Below are 17,149 nucleotides of genomic sequence, written 5' to 3'. Positions count from 1 at the left end.
TGGGTACATATGCTCGCTAACCGTTTTATTCACTATTAGATTGCCCGCTGGAATGGAGCAAGCCGAGCCACTTGAGCGTGCATCTGTGGGCGCCATGGACGGCGCCTTCTTCTCGTTCCCGTACGAGCCGTACTCTATCCAGCTGGACCTTATGCGCCAGATTTGGGAGACGCTGGAGCGAGGCCACTGCGGCATCTTCGAGAGCCCCACGGGCACGGGCAAGTCCATCAGCCTCATCTGCGGGGCTCTGACGTGGCTCACCAAGCACACGGACGAGTACGGACTTCTGCAGGCCTCGCAAAACGTTGCAAATAGCGATGCAAAGGCCGAAGACCAAGAGCGGCCCAAGAAGAAGAGCGCAGAGCCGAGCTGGCTAAGCGACTTCGAGCAGAAGACGGCGGATCAGGAGGTCAAGTTCCGCCAGCAGATGGCGAAGGAGGCTCTGGCCGGCATCGAGAAGCTCCGACTGGAGCCTGAAGCAACCACCAAGAAACGGAAGATGGCGATAGCGTACAATTACACAGATCGCAAGCGAGGGCGTCAGAGCAACAGTACCAGCAGCAGTAGAGAGAGGAAGCAGGACGGAGACGACGCAGACGAACACTTGGTGGATGCGTATGACAGCGATCGAGTGCGTCGCGGGAGCACTGACAGTGACGAGGAGAGCGCAGTGACTAGAGGTCGATTTGGAGAAGAGAAGCCGGATTTTGGCGTAGTGAAGATCATTTACTGCAGTCGGACGCACTCGCAGATTTCCCAATTCGTCCGCGAAATCCGGAAGACTGCGTTTGCCGAACGGATCCGTGTGGTGTCGCTAGGTTCTCGTAAGAACTTGTGTACGAACCCGAATGTCACAAAGTTGACCTCCGACTTGAGAATGACCGACAAGTGCTTGGACATGATGCAAAGCGGCAAGACCAAGAATGGCAAGAAAGTGGGCAAGTGCCCATTTTACGAGAAAGAGCTGCTGGGCCACTACAAAGACTACGCTCTCGTATGAGGTGTCTTCATTTGACCTGTTTTTTTTGTATTGATTTCTAACGATTAGCACATTGGTGTACTTTGTATTTGTAGGCTCATGTGCAAGACATCGAGGATCTACACACGCTAGGTGAAGACATGTCGATCTGCTCGTACTACGGCACTCGTGAGAGCATCCCACTAGCTCAAATTGTGACGGTTCCGTACTCCCTGCTGCTGAGCAAAGATGCTCGGGAAACGCTTGGGCTCGGACTGGAAAACAACATCGTCATTTTTGATGAGGCGCACAACATTATTGACGCGATCAACAACACCTACAAGGTTGAGATTACCAGTAAGCAGCTAGTTGTCGCGCGGAGGAGTTTGTGGTCATACTTCACGAGATATGAGAAGCGATTCAAAGGCAAGAACGCGTTCTATATCAAGCAACTTTTGTCGATTATGGAGAGTTTGACGAAGTTTCTTCGCCAGTTGAGCAAGTCCGCAGGGAAAGCTGCTTCGGTAGGCGACGACGAAGACGGTGCCACGGGGGCGCAAATGATGACCATCAACGACTTTTTGTTCAGTGCTCGGATTGATCACTTCAACATGTTCAAGATTTTGGAGTACCTTAGTGAGAGTGGACTGGCGAAGAAATTGGTGGGCTTTGTCGACTCTACGGGTACGAGCGGTTCTTCTGCTGCCCCGCCACCACAAAATGCCACCGATGACTCTGACGAAGGTTTCGAAAGCCGCCATATATCACCCTTGCGAACGGTTGAGGCGTTGCTGAAGGCCTTGACCGCTGCTGGGGGTGATGGCCGAATCCTCACTCAACCAAATAACGTACGTCACGCTTACGTAGTCGAGTTTAGAAATCCTCGATTATAATTTGTTGTTGTTGGCTGTGTGATCAGGCAAGCAAGGGCGTTGAAGGCCTGGTCAGATTTATTTTGCTGAATCCTGTGATTCACTTCCAAGAAATTGTGAAGAAATCACGGAGTGTCATTCTTGCAGGCGGAACAATGCAGCCGGTGAGGAACTCGCAGACTGTTTTGGCACTGCGTTTTATATTATTGTTTTACTAAAACGTGTTGGCTGTTTTGTTAGGTATCCCAAGTAATCGACCAACTTTTCTCGTCTGTCCCGAGAGAAAGTGTAGACCTGTTCTCGTGTGGACACGTAATTCCTCCTGAAAATTTGCTGGGTTTCAGTCTCGCCTCGGGTCCGTCTCAGAAGCATCTCGAATTCACATATTCTAGACGAGGGGATATGGAGGCGCTCGACGAACTTGGTCGCATCCTTTTCAATCTTTCGCGCATCGTGCCAGGTGGTGTTGTGGTATTTTTCCCTTCTTATCGCTTTGAAGACAATGCGGTCCGTCGATGGCAAACTACGAAACAGTACGAGCAAATTCAAGCGAAGAAGGCCATATTCCGAGAGCCTAAAAAATCCGATGAGCTCGCCGAGGTCCTAATGCAGTATTCTGCAGCATGTTCGCAAGACAATCGCGATGGCAGTGGCGCTATGTACGTGCAATGGCAAATGGCTAGGAAGGAGTTGCTTTTTTTTATTGACGCTTGGTGTTTTGTGTTAATTGCAGGTTGCTCAGTGTGGTTGGCGGTAAGATGTCGGAAGGAATCAACTTCAGCGACGAGTTGGCTCGGTGTGTTGTGATGGTGGGCATGCCTTATCCAAATGCCCGAGACGCAGAGCTAGTCGAAAAAATGGCATTTCTGGACAAGAGAAGCCCCGGATCTGGTCGGCAGTTTTACGCGAGTCTTTGTATGAAAGCTGTCAACCAGTCGATCGGTACGTTTAGCGTTGAAATCGTCGGATTGTTTAACTACTAATGTGTTTCCACGGAACAGGAAGGTCAATTCGCCACCAAAAGGACTACTCGACCATCCTGCTAGTTGACCATCGATACTCAAGCTCAGCTGTTCGCAGTCGCCTCCCTGAGTGGATTCAGAAGCGCGTCCACCCTCCGACATCATTTGGGCAAGTATACTCGCAACTGGTGCAGTTCTATCGAGCAAAAGAAAACCAAGGTAGCGCTCAAGAGTAGACAAACCAATAGATCACGAAGTTCACCGTTTATCTTGCAAAGTTACTTTGCTAGCTGTTTCTTGTATTCAGCGTGAACAACCTGCTTTGCAATTCCGAGCACCCGACCAGCCAGTGCTTCGTCGTCGTAAGACCATTCCATGTGGACTTCCCACTCGGCGGACACTGACACTCCTACCGTTCGAAGCTTCAGCCAGCGATCAATCTTCTCGATCGTAAGGTGGCGGATCCACTTGGTCAGACTGACCTCCAAGGCTTTCTGAAGTTGGTCCACATCGGCTTGAGGCTGTTGCTCACTCTCTTCTTCTTCGTCGGCTGATTCAACTGCCGCTGACAGAAGAAAAGATAACGCAGAGGCCGGGCGCGAGCTTTTCTTCTTCACACGAGGCGACGGCTCAAATGGCTTCTTCCAGGAGTAGGAGAAGAACAACGAGTGTTTCTTCTTCTTCAAACGCCGCGCGCCATTACCGCTTGACACCAACATCAGCTTGCGTTTGGGTTCTGCAATCAGCATACCCTGCACATCGGAGGGGTTGTTGAACATGGCCTTGTGGATACGAAGCGGGATATCATGAGCTGGTTCGATGGGTGTTCGTCCAGAAGGATTGATCCCCTTTACTAACACATCCGAGCCGACAGTCGGGTCTATCTTCAACTGGTTCTGCATATGCGATTTGACAAATGCTAGGTCGTCTGGAACCAAGTAGTCGAGAATGACCTGGCGCGGCGCTACACGTGACACGAGCTGAACGATGCTCTTGGTGTCCACTTCATCGCCACAAGGCTGGTAGTGAACTCCGCACTCCACGTTAACCCCCAAGCGCTTACTGACACGTTTGCGTTCGGGATCCGCATACAGCAAATAATTAACGGTGCCCGGTGTGCAATACTCGGATAGCACGATGAGGTTCTTGGGGTCGCTCGCAACTGCCTTGATCGCACGCAACGAACCCCCTTGAGAAATATTAGCTGGTCCTGTGAACAGCACGAACGGACCTGGTTGTTGCAGCCGCTTCCAATCGAATACCTGCAAGTCGGTCGGGCTGGGTGGCCTTTCACGGAGAAGGCTCTGAACTGCAGGCGTGCACGTGCGCGAAAGCACAGGTAGGAAGCGACTGGGGTACTCCATATCCGCATCCGACAAAAAGATCGGGCACCCAGCAGACTTCCCCGTCACATCCTTAATTTGTTGCCAATGCTCCAACAGGATCGTGATCAGCTCATGGAAGTAGCCCAACCGGTAGACAGGGATCACCACTTTGCCGTTCGAGCTGATGCATTCCAGGATAACCTTCACGAGCTCCCTTTCCATAGCGTTCTGCGTCTCCGACACCGTCACTGCAAAAGAACTGCTCGTAATAAGCACATTAGGCTCCAGTCTCGGAATCTGCGCCGGTAGCAGCACTCGTCCACCTGTGAGGTTGAAGTCATTGGCGAACATCACCGTCGACACTCCAATCTCCAGATAGAAGGCACAGCCTCCCGCTACATGACCCGAATGATACGCCGTGATTTTGAGGTTCTCGTTCACAGTCACGCAGGCCTTCAATGCAACCGCCTTGACTCTCCTGAACGCCGGGGGGATGTCCTGAACGTCGTACGGGGCTGGCAGTCCACTACCTCCGTCTTTCACCTTCCCGTGACACCCAGTCCTACAGCACAATAAAACCACAGTCAGATCTTGCTTATTCATCAACCATCTTTTGTTACCTTACCAGTACTCAGCCAGTAGATGCGGCGCGATGGCTCGAGTACCATGTGTCATAATGATCGCTGGAGGCTGTTTCTGGCTCGGCTCTTGCGCCGCCGCAGTCGCCGGGGCCGTCCACGACACGCTACACTTCTCCGCAATGTACGGCAACATGTAGCAGGCGCCAGGGCGGTAGTCCGGCACCAAGATGGCGTCTACAGTGCCCCCATCGCGCCTCAGTAGGTCTTTCAGTTCGCGGCGGTACTGCGTCGCTGCGGCCTCAAACTCCTCCGCGTTTGCGTCGTCCTGTGAGTAGAAGGACGTGTCTTTGATCTCCCCGCAGCCGAGCAGTACGGTTGTGCCCGTGGCCTCGTCGCGCAGGCAGAAGGCGGCGCCGTTCCCGAGCCGCTCCACGGAAAAGCTCATCGTGGACTGCTGCTTGTGGGGGAGTGTGGTGTGGTATGTGGTACACATAATGCGCACTTAAAGTGAATGTGAATGTGTCCTTGTGGACAACATACACAATGAAATGTCCACAAACGACTTCAACATGGACAGACTGGGACTCCGGTAAGTGTCTATTACAGTTGCTGCAGCTAGAACGCGCCGGACTGAACAAGTCCAACGAAGAAGGCCGGCAGCTCTTCCGGTGCCAGGAACGTCTTCTCCATGGTAGCTCGCTTCTGAACCTCAACGAGGCCCTCCTTCGTGAAGCGTTTGCCGACGACGACACGGTACGGGTATCCGATGAGCTCGGATTCGGCCAGCTTCGAGCCCGGGCTTTCGCGCCAGCGGTCGTCAAGCAGCACGTCGTCTCGCACCAGGCCCGCCACTTCACCCGACGCGAGTTGGCCGGCAATTAGCCACGCGGCCTGGGACACAGGGTCGTCCTGCTTCTTGCCACCGATGGACATGACGAGGACCTTGTACGGAGCGATCTCCGTGGGCCACGCGATACCGTGGTCGTCGTGCGAGGCCTCGACGGCCGCAGCGACCAGCCGGCTAACACCCAGACCGAAGCACCCCATCTCTAACGGGTGCTTGTTGTTCTTCGCGTCCGTGTACGTGGCACCAAAGGGCTTCGAGTACTTCTGGCCGAGGTAGAAGACATGGCCCACCTCAATGCCCCGCTTGTCCTCAAGCACTGCCCCATCGCCGCTGCAACGCGAGCAATGATCACCAGCTTGTGCCAAGCGGAAGTGTCCCCAAGCAAGGTGAGTCTGCTCCAGCTGCTTGGACAGGATCTCCGCAGCGGAACAAAGTGCTGCCACAACTGGAGTGCCATGCTTCAGTGAATCGTCCAGAAGCAAGTGCAGCTCTGCATTCTGGTCACGACTAGCAAGCACCTCGGCGATCTTAGTATTGTTCGTAATCACGTCACCCTCGTCACCGCCGATGAATGGCTTGGCTGCCAGTTCATTTACTTCACGGTCGTGGCGAGCGAAGCACAGCGCCATTCGGGGCGGCGAGTTGTCCTCCTGCTTATCATTCTCTGCAGCCTCGAAATCCAAGCCCTCGTGCTCATGGACCAACTTGAGCGAAAACCCTTGCGTTCCCGCAGCCTCCTGAAGCGCCATCACAGTCTTCCACACATGCTTATCTCCAGTACGAGCTTGTTCCTCAAGCTGCGCAATAATAGCACCCAGCTCAGCCGAAACCTCGTCAGTTTGCTCCGTCGAAGCATCAGACGGCAACACACCCTCAGCCTTCTCCACATTTGCCGCATAGTCACACTTAGCTGACGAGCACGACAGAATCGCGTCCTCGCCCACGTCCGCGAGCACGTGGAACTCGTGCGACAAATTGCCGCCAATGTTTCCAGAATCGGCCTCCACGCGCTTCACCGGCAACTTGAGTCTCGACACCAAGATGGCATTGTACGCAGCAGAGACGTCCTGATACGTCTGCAATGCCCCGTCGTACGTAGCATCAAATGAGTACATGTCCTTCATCACGAACTCTCTCGCTCGTAGTAGACCGAACCGCGGACGGATTTCGTCGCGGAACTTGCGGCCGATCTGGTACAACCGCAGCGAACTATCCGCCGCCCCCGCAGTATTGTAATGGGCAGTCACGAGGCTGGTGATGCTCTCTTCGTGCGTCGGTCCCAGCACCAGCAGGTCTTCGCGCCGGTCCTCGAGCGTCATGAGCTCAGGTCCGCGACTCTGCCAGCGGCCCGACTGCTTCCACAGCGCGTTGGGCGTCAGCACCGTCAGGTCCACGCGGTTGCCGCCGATCTTAAGCATCTCGTCGTCGATCAGAGCCTCCAGCTTGGCCACCACGCGACGTCCGAGCGGCAGCAGCGCGAAGAGGCCGTGGCCGCCCTTGCGCACGAACCCGGCGCGGACCAGCAGCTGGTGGCTGGGCACCGCGGCGTCCGACGGCGCCTGCTTCTCCGTGGGGGCCCACAAAACGGACCGCAAGGCGCATGGGGCGGAGCGGATCGACTGCGACGACGACAGACGCCGCCCGACGGACGCCAAGGAGCTGCGGCGCGCGCGGACCGCCCACATCTTTTGACCAGCAGCAATGTGAGGTGCAAAAAAGGCAAGTTTCAACGGGGTGTGGTGCACACCAAATATACGCGCCAAGTTGCACTTGGTCCGACACCCGCGTGGTGCGGGTCTTCCACCGCAGTTTGTGGCGAAGAGTTTGGCGTGAGAAATGTTTGAGAAGACCGGTGTCATATGCTTTTTGGATTTGTTGAAGTTTTGCTCGCTGGTCTACGGCGGTTGCAGTCTATTGTTTCGGAAGGTGTGTTTGGTATAAGCGTACTAGCACTTCCACCAACTGGAAGTCCGTTAAAGGTGACGAAAACTCAACGAGAAAATGCGCGAATTTCAAGGAGAAGCTGCGAAAGGCAGAGAGAAGGACTCACCATTGAGAGCTTAATAGAGTATTGCGATGGAGCATCCGTAGTGAAGCGCTGGCCGTCAACTCGACTTTCTCCTAAGAAGATGCGTGCGGTAGTCTCGCTCACCAAGGAGTACGCAACACACTTTGCTGCAATCCAAGAAGTATCGAACACGTTTCGCTGACTCACTACAGAAGAGCTATACTGGCGCCAGCACCAGGAAGCCGGAACCAGCACGAAAACTTTCCTCCTCCCTCTTCTACGTGGCATACATAGTGCAGCGGCGTGGTTTGACTTCTGTCATCGCCAGTTCGTGTCCTGGTCTCCATCGTCGCGACGGCGTTAGCAACGCGGCCGCGTGGCGTTCTCGTCGGTCACGCCAATGCCGGTTTCAGGGGCGTTTTGCCATCACCGCCCAACGGGCTCACTATCGCTGTGTCATCCCAACCGCAAGTGAGCTGCTGGGCACGCATGTCGAAGTTGGAGGAGCCCAACGTTGGAAAAAAAGTGTAGGTGCGCGGCGGCTGGATATTCAATCGCCGGTCCGTAATATCTTGTGCGTTGCTCACTTGCCTTCTCTATTCCCTCGCCGTCTCCGTCCCGGAAAGAATGCTAATATTAATATTTCGCATAGCGAGCTCAACAAAGCTGCACCCGTCGAACAGCTGACGCGCTAAAAAATAGCCCACGACAAGAAGAAGAGCAGAAGGTTGACAAGTCGGGCAGCAGCACAGTATCATCCTTTCCGCTCGCTGGCCCCATGGCTTCAGGCTGGCGGCAGAAACCGCGCCTCGATCCGTGGGACCCGCCGTCGCCCCCGCCGCTGCTGGAGGAGGCCGCGCCCAAGCCCAAGCCCAAAACCAGCAGGTTCTCGCGCCGCAGCACCCGCGCCAAGAGCCACGCGCGCCAGCAGGCGCAGCACGTGGAGCTGGAGGTGGAGGAGCACGCCGAGCAGCGCGATCGCGACAAGCGCCGCAGCCTGCTGGCCTCCATGTTCGGAGAGCGCGCGCAGTCGCGCGCCTCGCGCTCGTCCTCAGACGCCAGCGCGCTGCAGTCGCAGACGCAGACGCTCGTGCAGCGCGAGAAGGCCTTCCGCCTGGTGCGCCACGGCTCCGACCCGCTGCTGAACGACGCGTTCTACGCCACGCAGGTGCAGGTGGGCAACTTCGTCAAGATGGGGTGGCTCACCAAGCAGGGCCACATGTGGAAGAGCTGGAAGACGCGCTTTTTCGTGCTCTTCTCGGACGGCACCTTCGCCTACTACAAGAACAAGGGCCGCAAGAAGATCAAGGGCTGCATGCAGCTCAACGATGGCGTCGTGTCCGTGCAGCACGTGGACATCCGCCTGGCCGACAAGGCCTACGTGTTCCAGATCGAGAAGGGCTTCTACAAGCTGCTGTGCTACTGCTGCAGCCAGTTCGAGGCGGAGCTGTGGGTCGCTGCACTGAGGTCGGTGCGCAGAGTGGCACCGCCGTGCTATGAGATGGACCTGACGGCCACTGAGGAGAAGGCCGGGTCCAATGCGGTCACCAGGCACTTGAACAAGATCTTCATCACGGACAAGCAGATCGCCAAGAGGCTGGCGGAGTTCAAGGCCAACACACATGACCACTCGTACGCGGCCATTCACAATTTCATAGTGGAGCTGGACGACGCGATCATTGATCGTCACCATTTGGAGTTTTATCAGGACGCGGAGATCGAGCTCTTGCCGGGCAACGAGCTGGTGCGGCTGATTCGGCGGCATGTGGAAGACCGCGTGTTCATTCCGCTGTATGCAGAGGCGTATGCGAGCTTGGAAACGGACAAGGTGAAAACGAGGCGCAGCAACCTCGAGCAGCATCTCAAGGTACTGAAGCAGAAAACGCAGGCCGATTTCGGCATCTCGAAGGACCTTTCAGTTTGCAATTGGAAGCAGGCTATCAGCGTTGTTAACATGCTGGATTGCGTGTCACTACCTACGCACAAGTTTGAAGTCATCCTATCAGCTGGAAAAGCGATCATGGAGCTGATCGCTCAATACAATGGCGAACTTTTCGAAGTGTCAGACGAGATGTTAACGGCGATCTTCCGGTACGTGGTAACGATGTCTTCGCTGAGCGATCTACCAACTCTTCGAGCGCTGCTGAAGTACGGCTATCAGCATCATCCAGCATCGCAAAACAAAGCGAATGTGGTTACGGCCTTTCTCAACGCCATCAAGTGGGTGGAGTGTTTCGAGGCCGGCGACGAGAGTTACCAGTTCGATTCGTTGGCGCTGGCTGGATCTCGAGTTTCTGTATCCATCTCAACCAATGATGTCGGCATTCAATTCACTACGGATGGTAACGGGCGAGGAGCAATCGTGTACAATATCCGAAAGCAGTCTCAGGCAGCGCTGAGCGCTGCGATTGTGCCTGGTCTGTCATTGATCGCGATCAACCACGAGCCCGTCATTGGTATGCCTTTCGACAAGATTATTCAACGAGTGCGCACCGCAGCGCTCCCAAAGCAACTCACTTTCATGACGGAGTTTTATTACTACCAACTACTCTCGCTAGACTCGGAGATGTATCAGTACCTGATGTGTATTGCAGCTCGACGTGGTGACTTGGACTCTGCTGCCTGGATGCGATCCTCAACGATTGAACTCAATACGCTATGCTCGTGGGAGAAGTCTCGTGGAAAACAGGTTTTTGGGTTCACACCTGTGTCTGGAAAAGGATCGCCACTTCATGCAGCAGTACATAACGGACAGCTTAGCATGGTGAACTACCTTATTTCAAGAGGAGCAGACGTTAATCTGTGCAACCAGAAGGGACGGCGCCCACTGCACGTTGTGAAGCAGTCAATCGACATGGCCATGATTATTCAAAGCTTGATCGATGCCGGGGCTGATATCGACGCGATGGAGAAACACGGGCTTACCCCGTTAATGTTCATGTGCTCCAGAGCATCTCTCGAAGGATCAGCAACACTCCTAGCACTCGGTGCAGATGTTCACTGTGTTGCGTGGACAAACGGATTTTCAGCACTGGAGTTTGCGGTGAAAAGTGAGCATACCGAATTGGTCGAGCTGTGTCTCTCCAAGGGGGCGAATCCGAATGCCCCAACGTTGGATGGGAACACCAGTCTACATTTGGCCGCCACTCAGGCCAACACTGATATCATTCTTCGACTTTTGCAAGGTGGAGCAAACCCCAACGTTCAAAATCGGTACGGACAAACGCCGGCAGCACTATTGCTTGCGTCTTCACCCGGCGGAAGTAGCGACGTACGCATCCTATGCCTCGAAATTTTGACGTGTGCTGGCTGCCGCCTTGACAAAAGAGATCTATTTGGCCGCCAGGCTTCTCATCTCGCCAGTATTTCAAGAGACTCTCACGTTGTCGATCTACTTCGCAAGTTGGGCTCGCTGAATCGGGAAGCCAATGGTGTTGAAATTGACATCTTCGGTTGTTCTTCAGTCGACTATAGTCACCGTATTGAGGTGGACAAGTCTGCAAGCTATCTGGGGTCTCAAATGCCCAACAGTTCGTGGAAAATGGTGGACAAGGACGACCATGTGTCTCGATCTGCACGCCCGGGCTCGGTTGATGATCTGATCCGCGAGTTAGTGGCAGGGACGGAAGTGGACTTGGTGGATGTGGTGTCTTTCGTGCTATTTCTCGATAGCTTTTCGAGCTTGAACGAAGTAGTGGATCGCCTGAGCGCACACGTCCGAAACGGTGTTAAAAGTACGTTCATGCTTTTGGATCGAATGATATCGTTAACGGTATCGGTGTGAAGGTCTAAACTAATGGTTGCTGTTTGTTTTGTTTAGGCCACGGACTTATCCGTCTCTTTATTGTGGTTCTGCTCTTCAGGCAATCGGAAACCAAGGAAGCTGACGATCTGCGTGATCGTTTCTACAGCCTCATTAGTCTTAACATTGACGCGAAGGACAAACTGGTCCCTCTGGTCGAAGAGTACATGTCACTTTACAAGGAGTATTTCTCCTTGCGAGGAGCTGGAAATTACGCGGTGAACTACCAAGCGATTCCAGGAATGATGAGCAAGGTTTACGGAATGGAGTCAGGCTTCGAGCCCGTATCCTCTGGACCCTTTTCGGCTCATTTGCATCGGTAAGTTACTCGCGAAGTATATATGACCCACTGACTCTGACATATTTACATGTCTGTCGGATGGCAGGTTCGTCGACGCAGAACGGTGGGCGGAGCAGTGCACCCTCTTAACGCACGCAGTGTTCTGCAAGATTCCGGGTAAGTCCTTTATTACGCTGATGCGTGTGAATAAAAAAACTAATGGCGCATTTTTTTGTAGTCCGAGACTTCATTCCAACTGGATCGAAGAAAAAGCACTCGGTTGAGTTTACGAGCATTAAACGCTGGTTCCAGCACGTACGTTCCCTTAGTAACCCTACTCAGGCTGCTGAAGTGATAACTAATCTACTGTGTTACCATGTAGATCTCTGCATTTGTGATCAATGCTGTGCTGGTTCAGAATACCCCGGAAGAACGTGCCGAAGTGATTTCGTTTTATCTCAAGGTACTCACAATGCCAAAGGCGATGAAAGTTTCTGGCACAAGGTTTAATTTTTGCCTTATTGTGAAATGTGCTCAGGTCGCCGATTACTGTATTTCATTGCACAACCACGACACTCTCGCTTCCATTTTATACGCATTGCAATCTACAGCAGTCCAGCGACTTCGCAAGACAATCGATTGTGTGAGTTAACGGTTTGTGTTGGTCTGCTTTGACATTGAAGCTGTTGCTGACCCGTGTGAGGTGTTATATTGTAAATTTCAGCTAAGTCTGGACGCGAAGAAAATGATGAACGAGATGCAGCTACTTTCAGACAAGGGTTGCCGAGAGATGAATAGACTGATGCGCAAAACCGCTAATCCGAGCATGCCATACATCGGACTGTACCTCCAGGTAGGTGTTATCTGCGTGAACTATTCGATTGCGAGGCGAGTGACTGACTTGTCCATTATATTATTTTAGGGCTTTGTCGGACTCAACGAGTTGCCTGCTTTTGACAAAGAGGGCCTGGTGAACGCGAATCGTCTACGAAGGATGGGCGAGCTGGCCATGGAAATCCTGCACCGCCAGTCTGTTGCCTACACGCTTCAGCACGACGAAGATGTTAACGTGAGTTGCAGTATATCACGGCTGCTCTCAACTTTATAGCTAACTTGTACCTGTATGCCATGTAGAAACTGCTGCACGTTTCCCTGCCGTACTCTTCTGAAGAGAGTCGGTATGCTCGGTCATTGGAGTTAGAGCCGCGTGAAGCTGACGCGATCCCATTGAGCGATCGTGGTTCGTATACTTTGATCGATGACGATGTTGACCTCGAAAATGAAGTTCGTGAGTCAATCGGCGGTGACGGGACTTTCGGCTTCCGTCAGTGGATCCGGAAGCAGCAGGTAGTGCATCGAAACCGTTCGCGGTCGTCGGTGATAGCTCTGTACGAGTGGGTGTAGTTGTACCTGGTAGCAGTTAGTTTATCTATTCTCGCCCAACCCGTTAATATATTAGCGTATTTAGTTTTCTGCGATGTACTTCTCGAAGTCCTTCATCGAAAGCATGGCGTCCAGATCGAGGGATGGCTCTTGCTTTTCAGGTTCAGGCTTCACGTCGTCCCGGAAAAGGTCTTCGGAAGGAGATTTCGTATCTCGGTCGGTCAAAGGTTTGTCTTCCATAGCCAGCTCTTCCATTTGCTGCATGATTCGGTCTCCCTTCTCTCCCAGCATGTAGTCATCCCTACAGAGTCCCACGATCATGTTCACTTCGTTAAGCATTCCTTTTGAGCCCAAATGAGGTCGCTACGTTTCGCGTGCTAGTATTATACTGTAAGTATTACTCACAGAAGCCGATTCAGCTGGATGTCGTCGCTTGGTGAGGGAACGCTATCGTCCAATTCACGTTGCGGGTCCTGGTATCGTTTAGCCCAGCAAATAAACACCGCTAGCTTCTATCACGTGTCTCCAATGGTATTTTACTGCAGTTATACCTTACCTCTTTTTCCACAGGCTCGGAGAATAGATCCCGCACCTCGCGACGTTTGTGCGATGCCTCGGCCTTGCTGTCCTTGGCGCTACTGGTTCGCTTCCAATGGTGGAGCTTGGTCACAATATCACTGCTCGCGCATAGGTTGACGATGAGGTTGCCTGCAAAGATGCAAGTGTAAAGCTTCTTGGAAGACTTACTCGTCATCTTCATCGTCCGAGAAGAAACCCCCTCCCGTTCGAGCAGTCACTTGGTTGTCGCTGCGACTCGCATGCTTCGTGGTTCGGTTAGCTGGGGCGACGTAGCCGTCCGTGTGGGCCGCATCGAAAAACGAAAAGGCTACAATTCAATCGTGGTAGCTGTGAGTAGTCGATCATCCAAGTGAACTATCGGCGGCATTGCTGTTCACGGAGAAGTCCTCACTGAAGCGATTCTTGTTGTGCGTCATCCCCTTGGCAGGAAGATCTTGGTGATGCACCAAAACGCGAAAAGATCTGTGTGTGGTGCACAGAACCGAAGGCGAGATGGCTACATACAGTACATCTGATCTGAAGGTAGGTAGAATTACTGTGGAAAACTATCGAGCGAATCGATCTTGATCTAAAGGCCCAGGCAGCATGTCTGCTTAGTTAGTACGTGTACAATACATTACAGACCGCGCACATCCAGCACGCCGCCCTTGAACCGTCCCTTGGTAGCCTGCACGCCGAAGTCGACCTTCTTCCGCTTCTGCTGGTCTCTCGACTTGCCACTGCTGGCCTTCCTCTTTCCCGTCACCACGTCTGCCTCCTTCATCTGTTGTTTCATATAGCACGGGATAAACGGCATCGTGTAATGTCATCCAAGAGTTGTCCTCAGAGCAATACACTACATGACGTACCAGTTCCTCACGACGCTGCTTCCTGGCGGCGCCCTTGGTCTTCATGCCGATCAGAATCTTGTACGGCACACTACGGTTCTTGGCAGCTTTGCCACCAAGCGCCTCAATCTTCTTGGCCTCGTGCGCCTTCTTCTCCTTGCCCTTCAGGTTGGACGTAGCTGCCGACATCACAATTCATGGTAAGTCGCTAGGTCTTGGACACTCTACGACACGAAAATCGGGCAAAGCTCGACAGCAGTCACGCACCAAAGTCCAGCACTGAGTCGAAGGTTTCGTCGAACTCTTTGCGAATTTCCTGACGCAGCGTCATCTCCGGTTCATCGTCCTTGGCTTTGTTCTGGTAACATGCAGCGACTGTGTCAATCGCATGAAGCACTGAGAGAGACAGAGAGAGAGAGACACGCGATCAAGACACGGACCTTGGCGGCGCGAGGCTTGCGCTCCTTCCACGTCTCCGTGGGGCACTCAAACACCTGCACTTTCTTCTTCTTGCCGCTCGCCACGGGGAACTGGAACGCCATGGTTCGACTCTGGTGATGCACGACCAATATGGGCGAAATAGCGCCAATCAAAAGTAAAATGGAGTGGTGCACATTATTTGAAAATATGTGACGCGCGCAGTCCACTTCAACAACAACGCACACATGGGAAAAAAAAATAACAACGACAGTGGATTGCTACGGGGCTCGTCGGCGCTCATTTCACACAAGAACCTGAACTTGGAACAGACCGCTACTAGCTGGTGGGCACGAGTCGCCGTTACGCTTGGCGTCATGTTCGAACAGCTCGTCCTCCGCGTCGCTTACGTCATTGTCGTCGTCATCTCCGTACAGGCTGCTGCCGAGATCCGACCCAAAGCTGTCTCGCATGCTGCCGCTTGCGAAGGATTCCAGCTTGTCGTCGCTCTTCAACTCTGGCTCAAAGTCGTAGAACCCCCTGCTCTTGATGACGCGGCTGCTTCGTAGAGGATTCGCACGGGTGTCAGCTCGCCTGTCCGCGGAGGTTGGAGAAGCGGTGACTCGCGGTGCCGGCCCGTTGTTATCTTGGTTCTGTGACTTGGGGCTTAATGGGACGAAGACGCTTTCGCCAACTAAAGACTGGTTGAGAACGCTTTCGTCGTGGGCTGGAACAGCAGGGATCGGGCGGTAGCGTGACAGGCGTTGGAAGCGCGGCGACTCCATAGTGGTAACTACCATTCGTTTGTTGGGGGTGGGCGTTGAAAAGTCTGCCATGGACATCGGACTTGGTGGCTTTCTTCGCCGTCCTTGAAGTGCAGGTTGAGGGTGGTCTTCATGGATGTTTAAATCCCCGAGCGTCTGGCGAATCTGGTTGAGTCGAGAGTACGGCTGCGTTTCAGGAGCATCTTCGGTACGATCCGGAAGGTTCGAACTCTTAGCCATGTTGTTCATATCAAACCCCACAGACTCATCCGGTGAAAGTCGATGCTGAAGACGGATCGCCTGTTGATACTGTTCTTGCTGAGCTTGCTGCTGAGCAAGCTGTTGCGCTTGTTGCGCCTGCTGCGTCTGGAGATCCGCGTGGTGCTGCTCATTCAAAGCCCGCTGTGCATCCACAAGGCTTGCCATCTTTTCGTTTTCCAATTGCAAAAGTGCACGCTGCACACGTAGTTCTTCTTTTTCGCGCCGCACCTCGTCTCGTTCTCGCCGCAACTCTTCGCGTTCACGGCGAATTTCCGCCAGCAGCGATCGGTACTCATCAATGATGCGGCTTTGCTGCTCCAGTTGCTGGCGGGATTCCTGTGCGTCGCTCTCTTGGGAATATAACGGTCGTCCCGCTGCGCTACGATCAAACGTGTCGCGACTATCATCCCTCGCAACACGAAAATTTCCTTGCGGCATCTGAAGCTGTGACGGGGCAGGTGGGGGAAGCAACGCTTCAGCGGCTCCAGGATTTCCGTACTGTCGATCTCTCTGATAATAGTTGTCGTCGTCATCACGGTTGTCGCTGCCAAATGCAAAGTTGTGGCGGCCACTCGCAGCCTGTTGAAAGTTGTTTCTCTGTCGGTTCCCCGCCTCCTCCGGTGGAGACGGTAGCGCACGATACGGAGAGTTCGTCTCCGCCCTGTTTTCATTAAACTCAGCATTCACCGCCGGAGAAAACTGCCCCAGCCGTCTCTGCGCTCGAAGCTGCTGCTCGCGAAGGTAGCGCATCTCCTCGCGCGCAGCATCTTCCTCGCTGCGCCTCCGCTCCGCCTCCTGCTGTTCCTTCAGTCGCGCCTTTTCCTGAACTTGCTCGTCCAGCATCCTCTTCCACTGCATCTGCTGCGCGCGCTCTCGCAGTCTCTGGCTGGTTTCACTCTCGTCTGTCACGCGGAAGCGCGGGTGGGACGAGGACACGCCGTTCGCTTCGCCCGTAGCTGCGCCGCGGTCCTGCCGCTGCTCCTCGTGGAGATCCACGCTCTGCGTGAACTTCCAGGGGGACTGGGAGGCTGCTGGCATGTCCAGGTGCCCGCCCTCGACCAGCCACTTGGACGGCGAGCGCTCGCTCGGTGCCAGCTTGCGCTCGAGCTCCTCGCGCTCCATTTGCTCCTGGTGTTGACGCGCCCGGCGCAATGCGATCTGGTGGTCTAGCTCGCGAGCGTAGGCCTCTCGTCGACGCTGGATCTCGCGCGGGTCGTCGTCATTGAGCCCGGCCTCGGAAGCCCACATCGAGGCTTATCGTAGCTGCTCGATAGTCGAACGGC

The 17,149-nt window shown here is 54.0% G+C and overlaps 7 protein-coding genes across 7 annotated transcripts; 2 read left to right on the top strand and 5 right to left on the bottom strand.

Moving 5' to 3' along the window:
• Nucleotides 1-94: 94 nt before the first annotated feature.
• Nucleotides 95-3,028, top strand: PHYSODRAFT_470654 (hypothetical protein; the record flags this gene model as incomplete). The annotated part of the gene is made up of 7 exons (XM_009517138.1): nucleotides 95-276; nucleotides 370-994; nucleotides 1,075-1,806; nucleotides 1,878-1,994; nucleotides 2,071-2,489; nucleotides 2,564-2,776; nucleotides 2,836-3,028. 7 exons carry the CDS (start codon nucleotides 95-97, stop codon nucleotides 3,026-3,028), a joined length of 2,481 nt encoding a protein of 826 aa, XP_009515433.1.
• Nucleotides 3,029-3,070: 42 nt separating this feature from the next.
• PHYSODRAFT_309075 (hypothetical protein) lies at nucleotides 3,071-5,143 on the bottom strand (the record flags this gene model as incomplete). The annotated part of the gene is made up of 2 exons (XM_009517137.1): nucleotides 3,071-4,679; nucleotides 4,743-5,143. 2 exons carry the CDS (start codon nucleotides 5,141-5,143, stop codon nucleotides 3,071-3,073), a joined length of 2,010 nt encoding a protein of 669 aa, XP_009515432.1.
• Nucleotides 5,144-5,313: 170 nt separating this feature from the next.
• Nucleotides 5,314-7,230, bottom strand: PHYSODRAFT_467769 (hypothetical protein; the record flags this gene model as incomplete). Its single annotated transcript, XM_009517136.1, has 3 exons — nucleotides 5,314-6,033; nucleotides 6,094-6,192; nucleotides 6,247-7,230. 3 exons carry the CDS (start codon nucleotides 7,228-7,230, stop codon nucleotides 5,314-5,316), a joined length of 1,803 nt encoding a protein of 600 aa, XP_009515431.1.
• Nucleotides 7,231-8,331: 1,101 nt separating this feature from the next.
• PHYSODRAFT_248481 (hypothetical protein) lies at nucleotides 8,332-13,039 on the top strand (the record flags this gene model as incomplete). Its single annotated transcript, XM_009517135.1, has 10 exons — nucleotides 8,332-8,505; nucleotides 8,650-11,287; nucleotides 11,374-11,501; nucleotides 11,538-11,674; nucleotides 11,742-11,812; nucleotides 11,874-11,950; nucleotides 12,018-12,098; nucleotides 12,360-12,488; nucleotides 12,558-12,704; nucleotides 12,770-13,039. 10 exons carry the CDS (start codon nucleotides 8,332-8,334, stop codon nucleotides 13,037-13,039), a joined length of 3,852 nt encoding a protein of 1,283 aa, XP_009515430.1.
• A 60-nt stretch (nucleotides 13,040-13,099) lies between these two features.
• On the bottom strand, nucleotides 13,100-13,772 carry PHYSODRAFT_467909 (hypothetical protein; the record flags this gene model as incomplete). Its single annotated transcript, XM_009517134.1, has 3 exons — nucleotides 13,100-13,319; nucleotides 13,424-13,491; nucleotides 13,575-13,772. The coding sequence occupies 3 exons, from the start codon at nucleotides 13,770-13,772 to the stop codon at nucleotides 13,100-13,102; spliced, it is 486 nt and encodes a 161-aa protein (XP_009515429.1).
• A 441-nt stretch (nucleotides 13,773-14,213) lies between these two features.
• Nucleotides 14,214-14,966, bottom strand: PHYSODRAFT_471291 (hypothetical protein; the record flags this gene model as incomplete). Its single annotated transcript, XM_009517133.1, has 4 exons — nucleotides 14,214-14,347; nucleotides 14,442-14,603; nucleotides 14,692-14,782; nucleotides 14,865-14,966. 4 exons carry the CDS (start codon nucleotides 14,964-14,966, stop codon nucleotides 14,214-14,216), a joined length of 489 nt encoding a protein of 162 aa, XP_009515428.1.
• Nucleotides 14,967-15,146: 180 nt separating this feature from the next.
• PHYSODRAFT_293759 (hypothetical protein) lies at nucleotides 15,147-17,114 on the bottom strand (the record flags this gene model as incomplete). Its single annotated transcript, XM_009517132.1, has 1 exon — nucleotides 15,147-17,114. One exon carries the CDS (start codon nucleotides 17,112-17,114, stop codon nucleotides 15,147-15,149), a length of 1,968 nt encoding a protein of 655 aa, XP_009515427.1.
• Nucleotides 17,115-17,149: the final 35 nt, after the last annotated feature.

The sequence above is a fragment of the Phytophthora sojae genome (assembly GCF_000149755.1).
Source record: "Phytophthora sojae unplaced genomic scaffold PHYSOscaffold_1, whole genome shotgun sequence".
NCBI lineage: Eukaryota > Oomycota > Peronosporomycetes > Peronosporales > Peronosporaceae > Phytophthora > Phytophthora sojae.
The sequence above is the reverse complement of the archived record's forward strand: the minus strand, read 5'-3'. Positions and strand labels throughout refer to the sequence as shown.